Source organism: Ptiloglossa arizonensis, chromosome 2 (genome assembly GCF_051014685.1).
Source record: "Ptiloglossa arizonensis isolate GNS036 chromosome 2, iyPtiAriz1_principal, whole genome shotgun sequence".
Classification (NCBI taxonomy): domain Eukaryota; kingdom Metazoa; phylum Arthropoda; class Insecta; order Hymenoptera; family Colletidae; genus Ptiloglossa; species Ptiloglossa arizonensis.
The window spans coordinates 32,690,902-32,712,561 of NC_135049.1; the positions used below are offsets into that span (position 1 = coordinate 32,690,902).

At 34.7% G+C, this 21,660-nt stretch overlaps 3 protein-coding genes across 11 annotated transcripts; 1 reads left to right on the forward strand and 2 right to left on the reverse strand.

The window, feature by feature from the left end:
* Window positions 1-141: 141 nt before the first annotated feature.
* Window positions 142-1,979, reverse strand: LOC143155022 (thymidylate kinase). The gene is made up of 4 exons (XM_076327238.1): window positions 1,748-1,979; window positions 1,253-1,412; window positions 819-1,188; window positions 142-726 (listed from the first exon to the last, which is right to left on the reverse strand). The coding sequence occupies exons 1-3, from the start codon at window positions 1,875-1,877 to the stop codon at window positions 840-842; spliced, it is 639 nt and encodes a 212-aa protein (XP_076183353.1). The 5' UTR covers window positions 1,878-1,979; the 3' UTR covers window positions 142-726; window positions 819-839.
* Window positions 1,980-2,214: 235 nt separating this feature from the next.
* Sec16 (endoplasmic reticulum export factor secretory 16) lies at window positions 2,215-18,806 on the reverse strand. Of its 7 annotated transcripts, none has more exons than XM_076327230.1 (20): window positions 18,566-18,806; window positions 17,855-17,904; window positions 15,636-17,774; window positions 14,889-15,561; window positions 14,599-14,815; window positions 14,094-14,516; window positions 13,932-14,017; window positions 13,650-13,860; window positions 12,992-13,098; window positions 12,769-12,919; window positions 12,430-12,568; window positions 12,093-12,363; window positions 11,245-11,999; window positions 10,634-11,161; window positions 10,386-10,418; window positions 8,736-8,981; window positions 7,927-8,377; window positions 7,745-7,836; window positions 6,255-6,341; window positions 2,215-5,472 (listed from the first exon to the last, which is right to left on the reverse strand). In XM_076327230.1, the coding sequence occupies exons 2-20, from the start codon at window positions 17,858-17,860 to the stop codon at window positions 5,392-5,394; spliced, it is 6,696 nt and encodes a 2,231-aa protein (XP_076183345.1). In that variant the 5' UTR covers window positions 17,861-17,904; window positions 18,566-18,806; the 3' UTR covers window positions 2,215-5,391. The 7 variants fall into 7 exon arrangements, with proteins under 7 accessions (XP_076183345.1, XP_076183350.1, XP_076183346.1 ...); XM_076327235.1 differs by lacking the exon at window positions 6,255-6,341 and adding an exon at window positions 7,050-7,094; XM_076327233.1 differs by lacking the exon at window positions 2,215-5,472 and adding an exon at window positions 7,050-7,094.
* A 572-nt stretch (window positions 18,807-19,378) lies between these two features.
* Sec22 (vesicle-trafficking protein SEC22) lies at window positions 19,379-21,630 on the forward strand. 3 transcript variants are annotated; one of them, XM_076327226.1, is made up of 6 exons: window positions 19,379-19,735; window positions 19,795-20,062; window positions 20,383-20,492; window positions 20,555-20,715; window positions 20,790-20,936; window positions 21,014-21,630. In XM_076327226.1, exons 2-6 carry the CDS (start codon window positions 19,988-19,990, stop codon window positions 21,160-21,162), a joined length of 642 nt encoding a protein of 213 aa, XP_076183341.1. In that variant the 5' UTR covers window positions 19,379-19,735; window positions 19,795-19,987; the 3' UTR covers window positions 21,163-21,630. The 3 variants fall into 3 exon arrangements, with proteins under 3 accessions (XP_076183341.1, XP_076183342.1, XP_076183340.1); XM_076327227.1 differs by having other exon boundaries at window positions 19,907-20,062; XM_076327225.1 differs by lacking the exon at window positions 19,379-19,735 and having other exon boundaries at window positions 19,778-20,062.
* The last annotated feature ends 30 nt before the right edge of the window (window positions 21,631-21,660 follow it).

Below are 21,660 nucleotides of genomic sequence, written 5' to 3' on the forward strand. Positions count from 1 at the left end.
TCTTTTCCGTGCCGCGAGGAACGTTTTACAGTTTACATCGAGAAAAGTTTTAAAACGAGAACAAACGGTCTCGTCGTTCGCGAAAAATAAAAAGGAACGCGCGCGTTGAGGTATACATTCTTGGACTTATAAATACTTTTTTCTTTTTTTATTAATCGTACGATTTCAAATTGTTGTACAAGTCGAGCGAATAACGAGAGTATCGGTCGAAGCTCATATTTGAACTCGCTTTGTTCCCGTGACGCTGAAATGTATACCTTCCCGGAATACTATCAATCGTTTCTTCTGTACATGAGAGTCCATTCGTAGAATTGTAACACGTTCCGTGACAACAATTCCCGGTCGTTGATGCCCGCTAAATAATGCGATATATCGATGCTGGCCCGGAGAGTCATCTAGCGATGCGTGTAGCCGATGTTAAAAGAATCACTATCTTATCGCCGATTAAGTCTATCTTTCGAATACATTCGTATCCAACGTCGTTACGTTTCTGACAATTAAACGGAGATCTACATTGAAATGTAATCGTTGCAAGGGGGATTGTTCTACCGACGACTTTGATTGTTATAAACGAGTAATGGGGGTTTGAAAGAAGAGCAAAAATTTCTATGCATCGGAGGACCGAAAATTTATTCGTAAAAAATTAAGTAAGTGATAGTTATCTTGTAGTTAGCACCAATGTGAATCTCTGTCTTCTTTCCGCGGATACCATCTGTTGCGGGATTGCTAAAAATTGTGAACGCAAAATTTATCTCCTAAATATTTATTAAAAAAATGTTCTTTTTTTATATCGCATAAAAAAAGGAATAATAACTAACCTCTAAAATGCATTGTCATTATTACGCATCGGAGTCGTACAATTTGTCTATAGGCAAATCTTTAACTCGTTCTATAATATCTGGGACACTATCCATTATTTGTGAATGTATATTTAACATCTTTTGATCCGCATCGATGACACGCCATGTATTGTCTTTTAATTTCTCGTAATTGTCCATCACCTGCCGTTGAAGTTTGAGATTTTCAAAACGTTCGTTTCCCCAATTATGACGCAAGCTTTGAGTCACTTCGGATACATTAAGTAAAAATACTATATCCGGACGAGGTAACCCTTTATCGGGTGTCCTGCACCACCCTAAGCTTCTACCGGTCGTAGCTGCCGCAAAAGCAGCGCCAGAAGCCGCGTATCTGCGACAAAATTTATAATTATAATTGTAAGGTTAATAAAAATTAAGCATTAAAAAATAATTACCTATCTATAATGAGGGTAGTACCGCTATGCAAGGTTTCCAACATTTTTTCTTCGCATTCCCATCGATTTGCAGAGAATAACAAATGTGCTGCCTCAGGGGGTAAGTTTTGCTTCTTAGATAAAAAGTCATTCAATACCGTTCCAACTAGAGTTGTTCTATCTGCGAACAAATACAATACGAGATTCGTTGTAGTCTTGAAAAAAACTTGAAACTCTTTCGTTCTCGTGTGCCAAGTATTGAATTTTTTGCACTATGGTTATATACGTTTTGAAAAAAAAAGGGTTCGATTAACAGCTACGATCGACGATGTATTTGGTAACGATACATTCCTTAACACAGTGTATTATTACACTATCGCAAAGTTTGGAACCTGATTTGCACAACAAAAATATACCAAATTAAAATATGTGAAACAAAGTTAAAATTGATTTATCGATGTATGTCGATATAAATATTTATGACCACAAAAAATAAGTCGGAAATTGTATATTTACCAGGAAAACACTGTGCTTCTACAGGAATGTTTAGGTTATTCAAAGCCTCTCTCAACATTTTCACTTGCGTGGATTTTCCTGCTCTGTCGCATCCTTCAAAAACTATTAAAGCACCGCGTCCTACCGACATTTCAAAATTAGACGTTTAATTAATTTTTTTTTTGTGGATTCAATCATCTAGTTATTGGCCACGTTGACAGAAGTATATGCCTCTGTAACGCAACTGTAAGTTGTATAGTTCTAAACAAATTTCGTGGCGCCAGTGTACGTACACAAATTTTGATCACTTTCAACTAAATAACTGTCGATATATTCAGTTTTATTTCTTACCGTTTGTAGCATTATAATGTGACTTCGATCTGAATCGATAACGTTGAAAGTGACACGAAAAAACATTATTTGAATCAAGTTTTGTATTAAAATTTGAAAATGACAAAACAAAAGTATGAAAAAGAACACATCGAAAGTCATAAGTTGTATGATTCTTTATTATAATAGCAATAGTAATGGGATAGTGATAATATTAATAATATACAGTATACATTTTTCATTATCCGTATTTTCCCGTAAACATACATCGAACATCTGAACTGCGAAGTGCATTAAAGACATATCGTAATATGTTACATTAAGCCAGAATTGTATCACTCGTAAACCATCCTATACATACATAACATACAGCTCAATTAATACTTCTGTCAACTTTAACGTTTAATCTTAGAGTCCTCTTTTTCATAGTTTACTATTCCACTGTAAGTATATATCACTTCGGGAGCTTTCGAGCAGACCGATCGAATTGAGTTGCACTCCGAAATAGAAAACCCGTTAATCGTTGTAGATCACGTACTCGTCATCTAACAATACATACAGGGTGACCTAAAATACGTAATAGAAAACATTATCATTTTTTTTAGGAAACAAAATGTTACTCGAGTAAGGGTGCTGCCAGAAATCTCCATTTCGATCTAAATTCGTCGTTCGTAACAAACAAATGGAATACACACCTGTATAATGGAGCAGATGTTCCGTTTATTTTTTATAGATCAGAAACAAATTAATAATAAATTTGGATAGAGATTAATTTATAAAGGATAACGCGATCGAAACATCATTTACAATGAAATACCATTTTTCACAAAAAGAATTATTCTGATTTTGATAATGTATCTCGAGAAAAAGTGACCTCATCGAATATGATTTTCTTTAACTGCCCTCGGAATTACTTGACATTTAGCTCTGTTCAACGTATCAACATGCGAATTTACTATATTTTCCCAGACTTACGTTTATATTGTATGTATATGTACAAATCATAAATTTCAATATATATTTATATATACGTATATACATGTAACGTACACGAAGAACCGCGTTCACATTATAATATGCTACATTTTATGCGTAATATATGTCTTGAAAGCACATTACCGTGACACGAGTATAAAACCGAATAATCTAATGTGTATTTTACAAGAATTGAATGACAAAACCAGCTTCACTCCAGTTGTGATTAATGGCGAAGAAAGAAATATTGTTTTATTTAAACACAAATGGAATTGTCACATCCCCCGTTTCTTAAAACATCGCGCTTCATGGAAATTACAGACATTAACGGAATAAAAAGTCTTTTTTATCGACGGATGCTTCGTTATTCTCTTCGATTCGTTCGTTCGATCATCTTTACAACGTGTCGTCTTACTTTCGACCGTTGTTCTATCACAAAACGTTAACATCAAATGTAAAACCGATCCAAGTCTTATCCTACATTTGTACATCGCATCGTAAACGTTATCCTCCGTTCTTTGAGTTCTCAAGTTCGCCACTATCGCTTGGCTTGTATTGAACAAAACGAAGTTTTCTCTGCTAAAAGTTTGCTAATATATAACGTGGAATAAAAATCTGCTCGCAAATCGCAAACTATTTCGCCTTTCGCTCGAGCAGATTGTACGTTTTATGGCATATGGTTTCCTAATTACAAACTCAAATGCTACAGAAGCACCAATTATCTCGAATCTGCGATTAAGTGAACTATGCAACTTTCTTGATCGAGAAAAGTCTATGGTTCGGATCAACGCCTGTATGCGCAAGGAAATCGAAGAAAAATGTAACACAATTTCTCTGGTTATCCGAATGGAACCTGATAATACAGAAGATTGCATTATTCTAAAAGCTCGTGTATTATCTTAGGTACAATGTAGTAAGCAAAAAATAAGCATGTGACAAATTTGAAAGAACTGCTTGCAAAGCAAAAATGTATTTGCGATATGCTAGACACCTGAGCGATCTCTGTAGAGTCGAAAGTAGACAAACAAATAGGAACAACTCATTCTGAAACATTAAAAATTTAGTAGACGAGGTGCCCCAAAATATGTTATACAACTGGAATATAGGTGAGTGCAGTTATTTTGAGTCATCCCGTCTAAATAGAATTTTGTTTTCACTTTGGTTTTCTATTTAGAACTCTAGAAAAGATTATATTAAGAGGCAAAAATTCGAAAAACGGTTCTTATCATAATCCAAACAAGGAGAAATAGGACGTAAAACACTTTGCCAGTTTTTCCAATCGAAATAGGTAGATAGCAGTTATGCATCTTATTCGTACAACCTTGATATAACGATACAATAGCCCGACAATGAATAACAGTACCTGTAATACACATCGCCTAACAATGGGATCCATAAAATTTTCATATTCCTAACATTTGTTACAGTACTGATATTTACTTCATTTTATATGCAATAAATGTTCTTTACCAGCGTATAAAATCAGACTTGACATCGTATCGTATTCCTAGACACGTAACAAATTCTCGCAACGTGGACGATACGATCAACATTAATCTTGTTACAATTCACATTACACTTATTCACGCGCAACTTAAACGTGAATCTTCTAACGAGCGCAAAATTACCATTCTTTTGGCTCGTGATCATTCAACATAACACGCATTCGCTCTGCACTTTTTTACGTTTGGAATTCTGCGCTTTATGCAATTCGATAGAGCAATACCATGATTATTAAACCCATTAAAAGACCATAGTAAAAACATTTAATCCACTGAACGTAACACTGATGACGAACGACGTTTCTCCGTTCGATAGAAATTTAAATCATTAAAAAGTGTCACGGACGAATAGATTAAATTGTAAATACTACAGAGTAATAAAAATATCTACGAATTGCACTATCACTTTTCATTGAGCTCGCAAGAAAACATTCCGTGAAAAACTGATTGTACAAAAAAGTACCCTGTATATGCTTAAGAAGATTTAAACGAGCAAAGGATAGAACGCAAACTCTTTGAAGTATAAGCAAAAAAATATAAGCGATATCTCCCTGAAGTGAATGGTAGATTAAAGGTTGTCTTTTTACATTGCATTATTTTTAAGCAACTATTCACTTAGAATATAATATGTTGCCTGTGCTCTAGAGAGATTAAAATTGATGCTGGTAAACGCAGAACTGGAAACTTTTGTAACTTGACTAAAACAAGCCGGGCATCTACTACCGTTCACTTACTTATTTTGAGGTATGTTTGCCCATATGTTTTACAAAAACCGATTTGTGTATGCAAAGTTATCCTAGTACAACAAAAGGCCTCTTTCTCTAATTATGAAATACGTTGTAGACAATCTTGCTAATTTTATCGTGGAGGATACCGATTCTGCTGCATGTTCGTTGCTGAATGATCCTTCATGTCATTTGGGTTGTACATCATTGGTCCCTAAAGATCATAATTTTTATGAAAAATAAATTAACAACAATCATTGATTAAAACGAAGTATATAAATACCATTAATTTAACAAATTTGTTATAATATTTTTGTACAGTCTTGCCCAAAATAAACTTAACTGAAGAAGTTGCTTCTTTGTAAAAACAAACGAACTTTTAATGTCTTATAAAATGAAAGTACCTGATACAAAATTCCATTTTCTTTTTATGTTTGTAATTTGTAACTTAGATGACTGAACGCGACACAAAGCATAAAAAAAATAACGATTGCAATTATGACATGTGAACATATATTGCAAGGCCAAACCCAAAAATACATCCTTCACCAAGCTTTCCCATAGTTTTGCCATTTAAATTTCACGAGAATAACGTGCTCGACATAATGAGGTTAAGCTTGATTCAGAGGCAAAGCTATATGACTGTGAATTAGAAGTAATGTCTTTTTTTAAATATACTTAAAATGCAGAGTACTTTTTAAATAACGCTACTTGTGTATGGAAATATTTTGAAATTGAAAGCGACTTATAAAGACTTTCATACGTGTTTCTTTTATAATAAAATCACTGGTGAAAACTATTGCTCCAAAAAGTCAGGAACCATCTCCACACACAAGGTGCTGATTAAAGCATACTCTTTAATCCAAATACATATTGTAAATTTAATATGAAATATAATAATATAATAAATAAATTACAATTTCTACCATATATTGCTGAGTAGAATTAATTAGTGATCACCTCTGGCATGAGTAATGGTTAATGCCACTGGATTACCTTGTTCCGTGGAAGGAGACGCGGATTCCTCATAGTGTAGCTCTGCACCTCTCGCGATAACGAGCTGGTTGAGCTCCATCGAGAGAGCTGTGTGCCATATACAACACAACAATCTTGTCTCACTAACCGATACTCGCCCTATTGCTATGATTATGTATCAAATATGCGAGCATACAACACTGATGTTTTTCAAAGTAAAACATATGAATTACTTACAGTAGCAAGCATTTTCTTGTTCAAATTCTATTAGGAATTTAAAACATCGGTATTGCACATTGCTTGCAATGTTGTATATAAAAATACAATATTTTCTATGATAAATAAGATTCAACTACAATAAATAATCATGCTGAAAATTATAATGTAAACACACTAGTGCATTATTTTAGTGTCCTGTACCACATGTTAGACTGTGAACCTAAAACACCCTTCTTTGTACACTATTACCAAAAATACTATACACGTGCAAAAGAAAAGGTTCTGAAGCAGCATTAAGCTGTGGAGTGACATTAAAACGAATATAGAAGTTAAAGTGAAATAAAAATGATATAAACTTATGTTAAGCAATAACTTTTCAAACAGTGTGCTCCATTTCAGATCCTATCATCCTTTTCGTCGTCATTACAGCATTAATATCAATTTGTTCTGGTTGTCATAATAACAAACAACTGAAGCATGTTGCAGTGAACGTACATACAATATTTGCACTATCACCCATGCTTCCAGATAAATATGATAAATCATGCATACACGATAATAAAGAACAATATATAAAATTAATAAAATAGTCCTTACTATCAGCAACAATTATTATTTGGCTACATCATTCTGCCTCCCTGACTGCTTGCAAAGAAAACATAAAAAGAAAGGTAGATTAAACACAGGTTGACAAGAAATAGAATGTCTATTGTGATCTTGAAAATCTAATTAGTACACTGAACACTAAAGTGACACAGGAAGCGAACGCTTTTTAAACAAACAAGAACAAAACCATGGATATGTTGTCCTTTCTACTGTCTGATTGTATTATTTAAAACAAAAAGGACCCTTTCTAGAATTTCTTTCTACCACACAATTCAAATGAGCGAAAAAACGTATAATTTTTATACAAATAAACTGTATATACAAGAGTAGACGTTAATTTCAAAGGACAATTGCGATACTTTTGGATGTGTAGACAATGCACAAAACTAGGGGAAATTTACGGCATGTACAAATCGACAGTACGAATATGGTTCTAAAGGAAATTCGCGGGGATAACATCTTAACATTACAGTTCCAATGGCATGTTCAAAGTACAACTAAGCTGTATACCAGCATACTGCAGCCATAACATAAAGATAATAAATGGGTGGTGTACAATGAGTCTGAAATTGTATACACATACGTGAAACTGTATTGTTAATGTTGTATATATGTTTGTAGTGACAAGACAAAAGATACGATTGAATGTGCATAGAAAATTCTAAATATTATCCTAGAAAACTTACCCCTTGAGATGTGTTTTCAGGAACATCTGCGGAAGTGGCGACTGATGTTGATACAGGTGTTAAAAAGGCCACAGGAGCATTTGGATCATTGACTACAAAAATTCAATAAAAAAGTTAACTGAAATAAATTATTAGGGTACACTAAAACTTTAAAAAATATCAGAAGATATTTAGAAGTCTACCTAGTGCAGGAATGAATAATTGAGGTGAAGAAGTTGCCATAGGTACTATCGGAGACGTTACTGGAGTTGGTATATTCGAAGGCGCTGCGTTATTTTTTGAACCACCCGGATTCATTACATCTATGTAGTTGGCACGCATACTTCTACCCTTCGGTAATTTGAATTTATTCACAATCGACTCATCAGTTTGAGATGGTGGTTGAGACGATTGAGACGGTTGAGACGATTGAGACGGTTGAGACGGTTGAGACGGTTGAGACGGTTGAGACGGTTGAGACGGTTGAGATGGTTGAGATGGTTGTGCCGCTTGAGACGGTTGGGAGGTCTGCTCCGCTGCAAGTGCTCTAAATCCTACGTCCGAAGCTTTCGGAGGAGGAGCTAAAGCTGAAGAGCTACTTTCTCCATCTTCGTCTTTATTCATCCATTTTTTAGCAACAGGATCCCAAACAATCTGTTCCAAAAATAAAACATCATAACATCAACTTCTTGACTCATGTAACTGAAACACAAAGTAACACTGCTAATATAAAAGGACTAAACTACAGGGCTCAAAATAGTAGCACTGTCCAGTCTCAAGTGTTAGAAACGAAACGTGAAATGTTAAGCCAGAATATATCAATAATTCGTTAGCTGTTAATTGATTGACCGAACATTGAGTTATACTGGCCTTTTCCTCTCCCATCATAAAATCACAGACGTTCAATTACCATAAGTACCCGCGTGAGCCCTTAGCGACATAAAACATAAAACCATCTATCGTAATTCTTCAATAATCTACACAAAATTTTAATATATTGTCGAGAACTTACTGCTGGATTACTGTCATCTGGTAGAATCATCTGGTTCCTTGGTTTTGGAGCAAGTTTGCTGAAAAATCCACCAAACCAAGAACCTCCACTGTTGGAAGGTTTCTTCTCGGATGCTTTCTCTGGGGCTTTTTTGTTTGCTGCTGCAGATTTCGAAGTTGATTTCGGAGTCTCGAGTGCGTCTAACTCTTCCAATGGATCGTACTGCTTTCTTGTTGACGGTGTCATAGAAATTGCCGGTTGCAGGGGCTGAAATAAAGTATATAATTCATCATCGCAAAGTTGTTCCAGCAAAGTTGATCACTATTTACTGTAATAGCAGTAATCTATATCCAATGCTATAATCTTGGAACATTCGATAAATAAAATTTTCTTCTAAAACGGCAAAACTATCACACTAAATAGTGAAAAACTTTGCTTGTGTTCAAAAATACATTTTTGATTTATGAAAAATAGTGTCAAAGAGGCGCAATCTTTAAAAATTCAGAAAATTCCATAATATAGGAAACTTTATTGTATATTTAACAATAACAAACTTATTATACATAAGTGACACCTAAAACATAGAGCAAGTTCTATAAACCATGCTCTATATCAAAGATTTGCATTAACCACTCATACTCTTTAATAACACAAAACATTAATAATAATTTCTCTTAAGCGGAAAAACTGACTTACGAAAGTAACAATTTCATACGTTCAGTAAATACAATTCCGAAAACGCAATAATGTTATAATTTCAGGAAAAACAAAATTTCAATAGCGAACAATTATTTGTACCTACAAACATACTATCTACTCACAATCTGTGGGAACATCAATATCATACGTTTTTGGGATGGACTTTTCGATAGGAACATCATTAAGTTCGGTTAAATTTAGATCACTTCTAACTGGTCTAACTGGTAAATCTATCGGATACGTTCCACCGAAGACGAGTGGCTTATACCGACATAATTCAGAAGAATTCTGCGAAGAATTCGAGCAAGACCATGCATCTACCGTATCACAAATAACATCTTTCCTTCGAATATGTGGAGCTACTCTCATAACTTTTTTCTCCTCAAAGTTATAATACTGCTTCAAAGTCTGATTCTTGTTCTCAGAAGCAGTTGAGGTTTCGTTTCCTAAACATGAATCAAACTTGGAAAGAGACTCAAAGTTTACCTCGCTAAATTGAATGTCTAAATCAGTAGTCGCCGATGAAATTAAACTTCTCTCCTCTATCTCATCTGGAATTGTTTCTTTATCATCTTTCGATTTCTTTTTAACTTTACATTTTAAAAACACAGGGGGTTGCGAAGAAGGTGGTTTTAGGTATCTACCGTCTATTTTCTTTATCTTTTTTACATTTCTCGGATAAGTCTTACTATTCGGTAAAATTCTCGGATAAGTTGCTATTACCTTTGGATACGTTATCAGTTTTTGAAGTTTTAAAGACTTCTCATTTAAATTGGTTGACCTATAAGGATTAGAAATTGGTGATGTGCGTGTTGAGCTACTGATATTAAAGTTAGGTATATGGGAAGTGACACATGGATCGGTTAATGAATGAGTTAATACTTTGCGCCGGCGTAACGAGTTAATATTGGTGTCATCCAATGACCACTCAGGATCGAGATTACAATCCGGAGTAAGTGCGTAATTACTTACTTCAGGGGTGGGTGTTTTTTCTTCCCTTTCCGTCTGTCCGTATGCAAGCATCAAGAAAAAGGTGAAAAAAGTGTTATTCTTACATGTATTGTATGATTCATTACGGCACTTAAATATACACATATACTCCTCTACAAGTGAAACAAAATACAAAATACTTGGAATATTAAAGTATGTGCATGCAAATGTGAATAAAAAATGTTTAATGAAAGTATGCGGGTATGACATGATTACATTAATTGACTTACCTCATAGTTCCACTTTTCCTGTTGCTGAGAATGATCGATGTCACTTTGTTCTGAGGAATACATTGCATGAGTTGACTGCTGTTGCCAGTTTGTGACGGTACTATCATTTTTTCCATAATTATTCTGGTAATAGGGCTCTTGATTCCAGTAATCTTGCTGTTGTGGTTGTTGATATTGACAAGATTCATCATTATTTCTTGTATATTGCATGTTTTGATCGTACGTATCCAGTATAGTAGGTGGCAAAGATGATGGCTGCCATTCTGACTGTACATCAGTCGAGGTTACTTCCATCATTGACGCTGGACCTTCTCTGTATTCAGGCTGAACTGGGTTCCATTGTTGTGGTGGTGGTGGTTTTTGTTGTTGCTGCTGTTGCTGTGGTTGCTGCTGCTGCTGTTGTTGCTGCTGCTGCTGCTGTTGCTGTTGCTGCTGTTTTATCTCGTACATTTCTACATTTTGCAAGTTGTTATGCGACTCCATTTTCATTTGTGAGCCGTAAGTATCGTTTTCGACAATTTCTCCTGCCTATAACAAAATAATAACTTGCACCACATTCTTGTACCACGAAACTGAAATGTCTGTGATATATATCTACCGTTCAAACTTACATGGTATTTACCAACTATCTCAGCTAGATTATTGAACCAAGTTAAAGTTATAGCTTCATCGGTCGAATCTTTATAAACTGGATCATGATATTTAATCCTGTCTCCCAAATTATATACCGCACCGATGAACGATCTTTTATATTTCGATGGTTCATTCACAATATTCACTGCAATTTGCTCTATATACAATAAAGCTTTCTCTATCAATCCATGATCCACCATTTTTGTTACCAAATCGAATTTAAAAGTTTGAAGATCCACCAATGTAAATCCTGGCTCGCTAAGATTTCTAGCGTATTCATATATTTCTGTGAGCATGACGGCCTCCGTCGTAAGGAATGCACTGTATGGTTTATGATGATTTGCACCAATCAATACGAGTTTCACATTATTTGCTCCATAAGCACCGAAGTCAATTTGTGCAAGTATGTAACAAAAATGAGCAGCATGGATATCTCCTCGCGCGGAAAGCGTATCCCCGAGAGTTGTAATCGAACGACGATTTATTTCCGGATTAGCGGAAGTGTTCGATATAATCATAGCTAAATGAGGTCTCCAATCGTCCCACCGTGGATCTGATATACCAGTAACAACCGCGGGCACACGACCAGAGTGAAGTTGGTATAAAGTTTGTAATGGATCGTGATAGGGTAAACTATTGGCAAAACGTGTCATTACAGATGCATGAGTACGTTTGTCTAATTTACTAGCCAAAAAGAGTGCATGTCCCCAAAGTCCTTCATTCATCGCATATTCTACGCATAAAAATAAAAGAACATGAAGTATTCGAGAAGGGTAAATTATTGGCTATAGTTGTCCATAAAAAAAAAATTCAAATGAATATATACCTAACGCTTCTTGAACTAATCCGTAAAGTAGCGTATTTCTAAACTCGTCTGTAATTTGTTCAATACTTTTGCGTGGTTTATTTTCAATTTTCTCAGAAACTTCTGCACTATCTTGATTATCCTGAATTCCATCCCCACCTGCGACTCCAGATCTTTGCGATATCACCGACTCTCTTCTTCCTAGATCCTGCGATTTTTGTTTGTTCAAATCGTAAGGATATGCATCCTTGTTTCTAAGCAATAACGCTGCTATATCAACACCGACGACATTCTAAAAAAGAACGTGTGATTTGATGTAAATAATAAATTGTCATTGTGTTTAAAAGTTATATCTTACCCCATTTTGCTGAATTAACATAATCATTAATTCATATAAAAGTATATACGAAGCGCGGTCGACCAACTCTTCATTTGATGCTGCTTTTTTAATTTTAGTTTCGCAATATTCGATAATAGTCTTCTTATGAGTAACACCCCTACACAAAAAAGATACAATATAACAAATATAAATATAAATGTTTTGATATAGGAAACACTAATTTACATTTAAACATGCGTACTTAACTACGATAAAATATAATATAAAAACTATGTACAATGTACAAAATTATAATTAATTCGATTATCCGAATAAAAATACGCGCGTTTAAATTATCGATATATTAATTGCACTTGCTTAATTAAAGGTCCAGGATGAGCCCGTAAATCACGGGCTATAGGGTCATGTAGAAGTAGGTTGTCCAATCTAAAAATGTCCACTTTGGCTCTCTCACCATCAGTTGGATAAGTCGGTTGTACATATATCAGAGATCCAATAGAAAAACATCCTGAAGATGATGTACTTTTATAAGATATCACATAATACATTCTATTAAATAAATTTTTAATAAACAGTATACCATATGTATGAGACACGGAAAATTTAGTCGGTGTCATTCGTGCAGAAGTAGTCGTTGAATCTTCTAGTAGGGACATATCACCTAAAATTCGTTTATCGCTAGTCGTCCTGAAAGATATGATTTTGCATGTAAATCAAAGCTAGCAGCGCGAAAAATTAATAACTGAAAAAGCATTGTAAAAAACAATATTGTTTATTACATTTATTATCTACGAGGAAAGAAGACAGATTTTTCTTACTAACATCTACAACTGTGAAGGAAAAATATTTAAAACATAATTGATATAAATATTTCTAGCAAGGAATTTTAATATCTAGCTTAGAGGGAGATACATTAAATGCCGTAAAGGTATCTTAACTAAATTACTTTCAAAAAATAGCAATCGAACATTTTCATTATTTGGCACAAGTGTCGAACCGAGAGGATTCTCTCGGTCTCACCTATTTAAATTTTGATAAGTCGGACTCTGTCTTCGTTGTGGACTCCTAGCCCATCCAGAATACTCGAAATACGGAACATACAATGCTTTGTTTGATGAGTGGAAGCATGCACTTGGACTTATAAAAAATCTAACACATAATCGGTATTATAAAAATTATAAGGAAACAGAATCGAAATATTCAGATCCAATCGTTTCTTTATTTTTCCTGATACTCACCTTTCATCGCAGGAACTACGCCCCGAATGAACACTCGCTCTATCCTCCGAATAATTGGTAACACCGCGAGAAATATGTTGCTGTTGATGTTGATTAGCATAATATTTGTGATACCATTCTGAATAAGCGGCAGGATTTGTACGTCGTAAATTTTCAATGTATGCATAGTAATTATTGGCGTAATGAACACCATAATCGTATCCAGGATACCCTGTGAGACAAAGTTGCTCAAAATGTTTTACTTCACCAGAAAAGTTTGAGTGTGTGAAAAAAAGTACATACCATTATAACCATAATAGGGATCTCTCGTTCGCATGTAGTACGCTCGATCTCTGTCGTTATAGGAAGACCTACTGGATGGTCTAGATCTGAAAAAGGTATATTTAAGTATTAAAATTCTTTGTTATGTTAGGACACTTCACTAGACGCTTAGAAACTATGTACCCTCTGCTATAAGGATCGTCATAATATGGATCTCTAATATCGTATTCATCGTATCGTCTTGGTCTTCTATCATCCCTTCTTCTATCACGATCAAGATAATCTCGATCTCTAGAATATCGTGAATCGTAGTCTCGAACCTCTCTATCTCTACGACGACCATCATCGACTCTATCTCTTCTACGATCATCTGGCCTCCTTCTGGCATCCCTTTCATCCAAATCATCTTTACCTCTACTTCTTCTATCCATCTCTTCTCTCGAATGTCTATCTAAATCATCCCGACTATGATGCTTACGATCGTCTTCTCTATAAGGAATTTCTCGTCGATCGAAATCGTCACGCACATTATACGGTCGATCGCTTTCTGCTCCACGACGACGATCGTAATAATAATCATCATCGAATTCACGATCACGATCGTAACTATAACGAAATCAACATAGAATGATTATTTTACATAAAACACAAATTGTATTAGAATTTCATTTACTATAAATTTACTAACTACGCATTCTTCCGTTCATACTCGTATCGTCGTCTTTCCGAACTACTATCGCGACGTCTCTCTCTACTATCGTCTCTGCTATTCCCGGAACCTTCATCATCCTCTTCGTACGAATCCCTACGGGTTGAAGTGGAAATTCCTTGACTCTCGCGTATGGATGCGCCAACGGCTTCTTCACGTTTATTTCTCAAATCGCTAGTTTGCTCTTGTATCGTAGCTGAAATCAAACAGAAAATAAAATGAAAATAAATTTAAAGATACATTTACATGCGTATGAAACTCTATCTCACAGCCTGTAAGAGGAACTTCTTGAGAACCCGTAACTACTCGTCCATTGGGTCTGTCATCCGAAGACTGAGCAACTTCATTGGGAGATGCACCTCCTGGTATTTGCCTAAGATCTTCATCTGTCTGTTGATTCGGGTCTTCGGGATCATTGCCTCTGCCAGGTACTTCCCGTGTTTCGCTAGATTCCAGCATAATTTGAGGCTGAGGTTGGTGCCTTTCTTCTCCAGAAGGATCATTTCGTGACTGTTGCGGAGGTAAGGAACGTTCCCTGCCAGACGGATCATTTCGACGTTCCAACGGGTCGGACTCTGCTCGTGAAAGTAATGGAACGCTTCTTTCTTGGCCAGAAGGAACATCACGACGTTCTGATCTTTCAGATATATTCCTTAGCTGAATGCCTTGTTCCTGACCAGAAGGATCATTCCTTCTTGGATCTGATAATCTTTGAACAGATTGAACGTTTTGTTCTTGTCCTGTTGGATCGTTTCTACGCGGATCTATGGAACTCGATTGGCCTGGTACTTCTCGCAAAAAGGGAATATCATTAGGCACTTCATCATTTTCATCATCTTGACTTGGTGGAGATGGTTCATGCTCTTGATGGGAATCTGTTAATTCTCCAGTTTCCAAAAACGTGTTTCTATCATTAGATGCAAACTCATAATTATCCGGCACCTACAAAACAATATTTATTTATTCTTATAACGAAGAAGAGACGTTAATATGTATTGCTTTTATTACGAGTATACCTGTTCTGGCTGAAGAGGTGGATGAGATCGTGTCAACTGCTGTGTAGAGGGTACTTCAATATTATTCACTTCTTGCCTGAAATCACGCACGTTAGTTAATTCTTTGGCGGGATTCATAACTGGTTTTGGGTCGTTATCTAAAGTTTCCTTATTTATGGAATCTCTTGAGCCGTATATATCGCGTTCCTGTAATGATGGAGTAACTACTTCTAAATTTACGAATTCTGAAGGCTGCTGAATAATTTCATAGTTTTCTACAGTTTGTTCAGTACTCCATTCTTTAGGTGGTCGAGCATGATCCTTTGAATACCATGTATTGTCTAAGGAACGTGGTAATGTATTCTGATTGTACCATTGATCATATCCACTTTGTGCTATATTATCTGTTGACTTAATATTTGTTGCTGGGTATATATTGTGTGTTGAATTCTCTTTACTAATGGCACCTTGAGAATCTATGGAATGAGAATTTTCTGCACCAGATGTAACATAATCTGAAGGCAAGCCAGGTATATTACCAGGAACAGTACTGTTTTGTGAAGCTGTATTTTGATTCCATCCCTCTCCAGATATAATAGGATGCACTTCCGATAGTTCACTTTGATTTTCTAAATGTTTATTTTGCTTATTACCAATATTCAACTGTTCTAGTTTTGCAGGTAACTCTTCTGTTGAAATATTTCTTCCCCATTCTAATGTATCATTTACTAAATTGAAGTCATTGTTCTCCTGGATAGAAACACTTTCACAACTTGTAACAGTTGAAATAGTTTCAGGAGTGGTTGATAAGTTAAGACGTGAATCAGGAACTTGTGGCTTACTTATATTCGTTTTTGCTTGGATATTGGAATCTTTAGAAATCATGGAATTAGAAATTAAAGAAGGTATAGATTTTTTTCTTTCTTCTTGTTCTATACCAGGTTCTGATACTCGAGATATATTGGGTAAAGAATGATGAGAGGATGCCACAGAATTTTGTTGCCAATCATTTGAAACACTAGCACCAGCATTATCTTGTTTAATATTTTGTTCTGGTAAATTATTATTCTCCTGCTGGTCTTGTAACCACTGACTTTTATGGGTGTCATCTGGATGCTTCCATTGTTGCAAAACATCTGCACTTACTGGTTGAGACCAAGAATTGAATTCATTATTGACATTATAATTTGGTGGTAATTGTTGGCTTTGATTAGATAGCACAGATTCACGAGTTTGATGGTTCAACTGAGAAACTGATATATTCATTTGATTAGACCAATTATTTGAATCATTGATGGAATGTTCTTTGTTAGTATTCTCAGTGGAAGAAGGAAGAAGCTGATTCAATCTAGTTTGTTGCGATGGCAGTGTACACTGGTTACCCATATCATCAAACTTTTGCACCTCTTTATCCATTTTTGGATCTTGCCAATGTCCCGACACACTGCTATGAGTTTGCCAATTGGGAGTTGGCATTAAATTTGTTTGATCAGGCTTATGCCATGGATAATTGCTACCAGCTGGTGGAGGATGCATTCCTTGATCATTCTGGTTCTGTATAGAACCAGAACCCTGCTGCATATATGGAATATTTTGAGACTGTCGCTCATTTGTCCACTGAGCAGGATCAAAGTTCGCAGATCCAGATTTAACAGAATTAGCTCTAGGTGGTTGTGGATATTGTTGATATTGAACAAAATTCGAGTATGGTGTAAAAGAGTCAGAATAATTTAAAATTGGTTGCCTATTACCAATTGTACTTGGTGTATTATCATCCAACATAGAATTCTGATTAAGTAAATCAGATTTGCTGCCATTAACATTTTGATAATAATGATCCTGAATGGAATTGGGTATCAACTGCCCTTGATTCGTATACGAAGGTCCATAGTGCTGCTGTTGTTGCTGTAGCTCTTGTTGAGGTGATTGTTGTTGTTGCTGATTATCTGTTTGTTTATCAATATCCCAATTCCACGAATTATTCCAGGGATCATTTGTTTGTTTCGTCTGATTTCCAATAGGTGGTTGATGTTGAGTGGAATCACTTGATGATAGTTCTGATTGTACTCTCGACATTGGATTCCATGCATTTTGATTGTGAGCTCCATACCCTAAACTATGATCTACTCTAGACCTAGTTGGTCTGGCTCTATAGGGATTCTAAAAACATGTTTTAAACATTAATGCACAATACAAAATTTATTTTTATATAATATTTTTTTACTTTATATGCTACTTACACTCATACTGCCTTTAGGACAGTACTGCTTGCTTCTTACTTATATGAAATCTATAAATAAAAAATTAACATATGCATATCATACTGTATTATAAAAAAATGATAAATGTAAACATTTCTATTGGTTTATTATTTGACATATGTAAATGAAGTCACATGCTTACTGTTGAGCAATATAATAAATTACAGGTAATCATTTTTATCATTGCTATACACATCTTATCAACATTCCCATAAATGCTCAATCTTTATGAAAAACATGCAAAGTCAATAAAATTCGAGAAGAGTAAGAACTACTTTCACGTACGACAGAAAACATATATATAGGTCATTGGACACTTATTCTTCATTATTTTAATAGCATTTTCTATGAGTACAAATGACGTTCAAATAAGTAAGAAAATAATACTTGAAATAAAATACAGATAAATCGGAAAATCTTCGAAAATACAAATCAAAGTATGAATTTTGTTCGTGCTCGCATCAAGTTCGTTCGGGAAACAAAATTCCTTAAGACTTCCGCATGACGAAACTCAAAATTGGTGTAATTATGTAACAAAAATCATGAGAAAGCAGTTTTTGCGCATAAATATTGAGACTGTCGGATAAGAGAAAGTCTTAGGATGAGAAATTAGGATCATTGTGTTGAAAATCAGGATACCAGCTGGGATAGCCAACTTAGCGTTCGGGGACCCCTCATACGTTCACTCACCTAGCTATCGTATTTGGCACTGGTGTCCATACGCGAGCACAAACATTATTTTCTTCTACGGAACATATGAATCGTCGCCTCCAGAAAATTAATTTTTATCGTTGCAAATCAATCATTTACACGGTTAAAGAAGAAAAATCACAGAAACGCGGACATTTTACCGATACTATAAGTGAAAGGTGTGGTTTAAGCACGTCACGAAATTTTTCTCGTTCACTTTCCACGCGAGCAGAACCATAGACGCGCACAGCGCGGACGCGTTGATCCTAAATGTCAAAGAGTTCTCCAACAAAACGCCATCAGATGGCGTTGGTGCATAGTTTAACATTTTTCAAATTTCTAAAAAAAAGATACGAAAATACCAAAATTATATAAATGTTTGCATAATGACGCACCAATAAAATCGAAATAATAGTTTTTTAATAATTCATGGGAAAATTTAACAATATTTAACACATGAGAAGAAACTTTGATCTGTGACACAGTAGGAGACTAATATCTGAAATATATTTTCATCTATTTTGTCGCGAATTTTTATTTTTTACGTGTAAAGCATTTATAGGTAATATTGCGATAATTTGAATTTGTCAATAAGGATGATAATCTTCAGAATGAGAATACGCACAACGCAACATGTTTGATGGGAGCTCCGACAATTCCGAAGTGCTCTACACATATGAGCCAGATCGCACATAATGGGATAAGAGCGAATCGTAGAATTTTCCCCACCGCTACACATACTAATCAGAGTGCCGCATATCCATGAGCACTTTGATAGCTTCGGTGAGTCGAGAAAGAAGGAAAATGTGAGGTTTTCTGTCTCGTTCTCGAAAGATTTACATCTGAAGCCTAATTTGTGGCAGACGGTTTGATTGCTTGACCGTCATTTTAACTATTAGAGAAAATTGTTTGATCAAGGAATCTTAAAATATGTTTTTTTCGTAAAAAATATGTTTAATACTTTTCTTCTCTACAATACTTTCCTACAATTTACGAATCGTAGGCAGTGTTCTGTTTTTAAACGTAAAACGATATTCAGTCGGTCAAACCGTTTGCCAACAAATTGGACTTCAGATCTTTCGAGAACGAGAGAGCCTCATACTCTTTTTCTTTCTCAACTTGTCGAAGTGATCCGAAGTACCGAGCTCACGGACACGCGGTTTTGATTAGGTATGTAGTGGTGGGGGAAATTCCACGATTCACCGTGTAACCCATTATGCGCGATCTAGCCACTATGCGTCCACACTCCTCAGTGTTTAATAGCGACTGACGTGGTATGCCAAGAGTGGACGTTTGACGAATAGGCTACACCGTGGCCAGTTTCACGTAAATGGATTTCAGATGGTGAAATTTCGACTGTTCCACGAAGTTTTATAACTCCTTCGATATCTCCGACAAAAAGTTTATTTGATTTTTGGAAAAATGGTGTTGTTAACGATGATAGCGAGGATAGCAGATGGTTTACCATTAGCGGCAACCATGCAAGAAGACGAACAGGTTAGAAATCTGTTATGATGAAACGTCAATTTTTATATCAAATTCAATAACTTTTTTGTACATAACTTTTTCAATTAATTTATACTTGACCGGACGTAACGAGGTTTGTGTCGTAAACATATACTACTATTTTTTATTCAACTATACGACTATAATGAGTTTATTTAATTAAAAGTGACTTCTAACATTTTCTGGTATTTATTTATTTTTCATTTCTTTTGATCTTTATACAAATTTAAATAGTAGGTATTATTAAAATTTTAAGGTTGCAATGTGCAACCTTACAGAATTATTATAAAAATTTTGTTAACTCTTTCCAGATTGGAAGAAGCATTTTAGAATATCAGAATCAGGCAAAAATGTTATTTAGAAAGTTGGGTCCTCAGTCTCCAACCTCATGTACTATAGAAACGGGCCCATATTTATTTCAGTAAGTTTTATTTATTGATTAATATTATTTGACAGTAAACTATTAATTGTTTAAATTTACAGTTACCTAATTGAAAATGATGTATGTTACTTGGTATTGTGCGAAAAGAATTACAGTAAACGTGTGGCTTATAGTTATCTTGAAGATATTGCACAAGAATTTCATTCTTTGTACGGCAAACGTGTTAATACCGTTACTAGGCCTTATAGTTTTATTGAATTCAGTATGTATAAAAAAATGATTTCAAATTTAAATTCTATTTTTACAATATATTTTTATTTGTTACTTTTATTATAGATACATACATTCAAAAAGCAAAGAAAGTCTTCTTGGATGGTAGATCTAGAAGAAATATGAATGCACTCAATACCCAATTGCAAGATGTGCAAAGAATTATGGTTCAAAATATTGATGATGTCTTACAAAGGGGTACAGTTCTTTCAGGTAATAATATAATTCATATATAAAGGAATGTTTCTTGTGCGAAGAATCTTTATCAAATTATAATATTTTTCATACAGAATTAGATACAAAAACACAAAATCTGTCCATGTTGTCACAGAAATATAGGAAAAATGCAGCACACTTAAACAGTAAATCAATGTATATAAAGGCTGTGGCTGGACTGATTGGATTTTTGATCTTCCTGTTGTATTTCTTTATTCTTTAGTTCAGACTATTTGACAAATTTATTACTACTGTGTAAAGACCACTAATGTTTTTAATCATTTTGTTTTTTTAAAGATTACATTATCTTTTCCAACGAGTACACGCAGTATTTAGATTTTAATATAATCTAATCAAGATTGAAAGCAGTGTACATAAGTTGTATTCAGAGAAAAACTAGTCACAATGAATACAATGATATTGATACCAATTTCAGGACATTCAGTCATAGATATATTGCCATGCAATAATTATAGCATACAATTATTTATATAAATAATGTAATGTACAACCATCTCTAATTCAGTTTAATAAAAAAACAATGCTAACAATTTTATAAAAATAAACGACAATATGTACAGTCACATTTATATCGAGCCACTTTTAATTATTTTATTCTTAAATAGTAAAAATCAGTACTACTGTCTCATTCCTATTTTAGGCTGTATTAGGTTTATTATCATATATACATATATATATATATATATATGTATATATATAT

Bases quoted from the DNA above. Each gene is read 5' to 3' on its own strand.
- LOC143155022 (XM_076327238.1), bottom strand. From the start codon at position 1,877: ATGTCGGTAGGACGCGGTGCTTTAATAGTTTTTGAAGGATGCGACAGA. The intron at 1,413-1,747 runs GTAAATATACAA...ATTTGTTCGCAG, and splicing joins AGAAGCACAGTGTTTTCCTG to ATAGAACAACTCTAGTTGGA. The intron at 1,189-1,252 runs GTAATTATTTTT...ATTTTGTCGCAG, and splicing joins ACTACCCTCATTATAGATAG to ATACGCGGCTTCTGGCGCTG.
- Sec16 (XM_076327230.1), bottom strand. The intron at 14,517-14,598 runs GTTAGTAAATTT...ATTTCGTTATAG, and splicing joins TATGAACGGAAGAATGCGTA to TTACGATCGTGATCGTGAAT. The intron at 11,162-11,244 runs GTAAGTTTGAAC...ATTTTGTTATAG, and splicing joins AGATAGTTGGTAAATACCAT to GCAGGAGAAATTGTCGAAAA.
- Sec22 (XM_076327226.1), top strand. From the start codon at position 19,988: ATGGTGTTGTTAACGATGATAGCGAGGATAGCAGATGGTTTACCATTA. The intron at 20,063-20,382 runs GTTAGAAATCTG...AACTCTTTCCAG, and splicing joins CCATGCAAGAAGACGAACAG to ATTGGAAGAAGCATTTTAGA. The intron at 20,937-21,013 runs GTAATAATATAA...TTTTTCATACAG, and splicing joins AAGGGGTACAGTTCTTTCAG to AATTAGATACAAAAACACAA.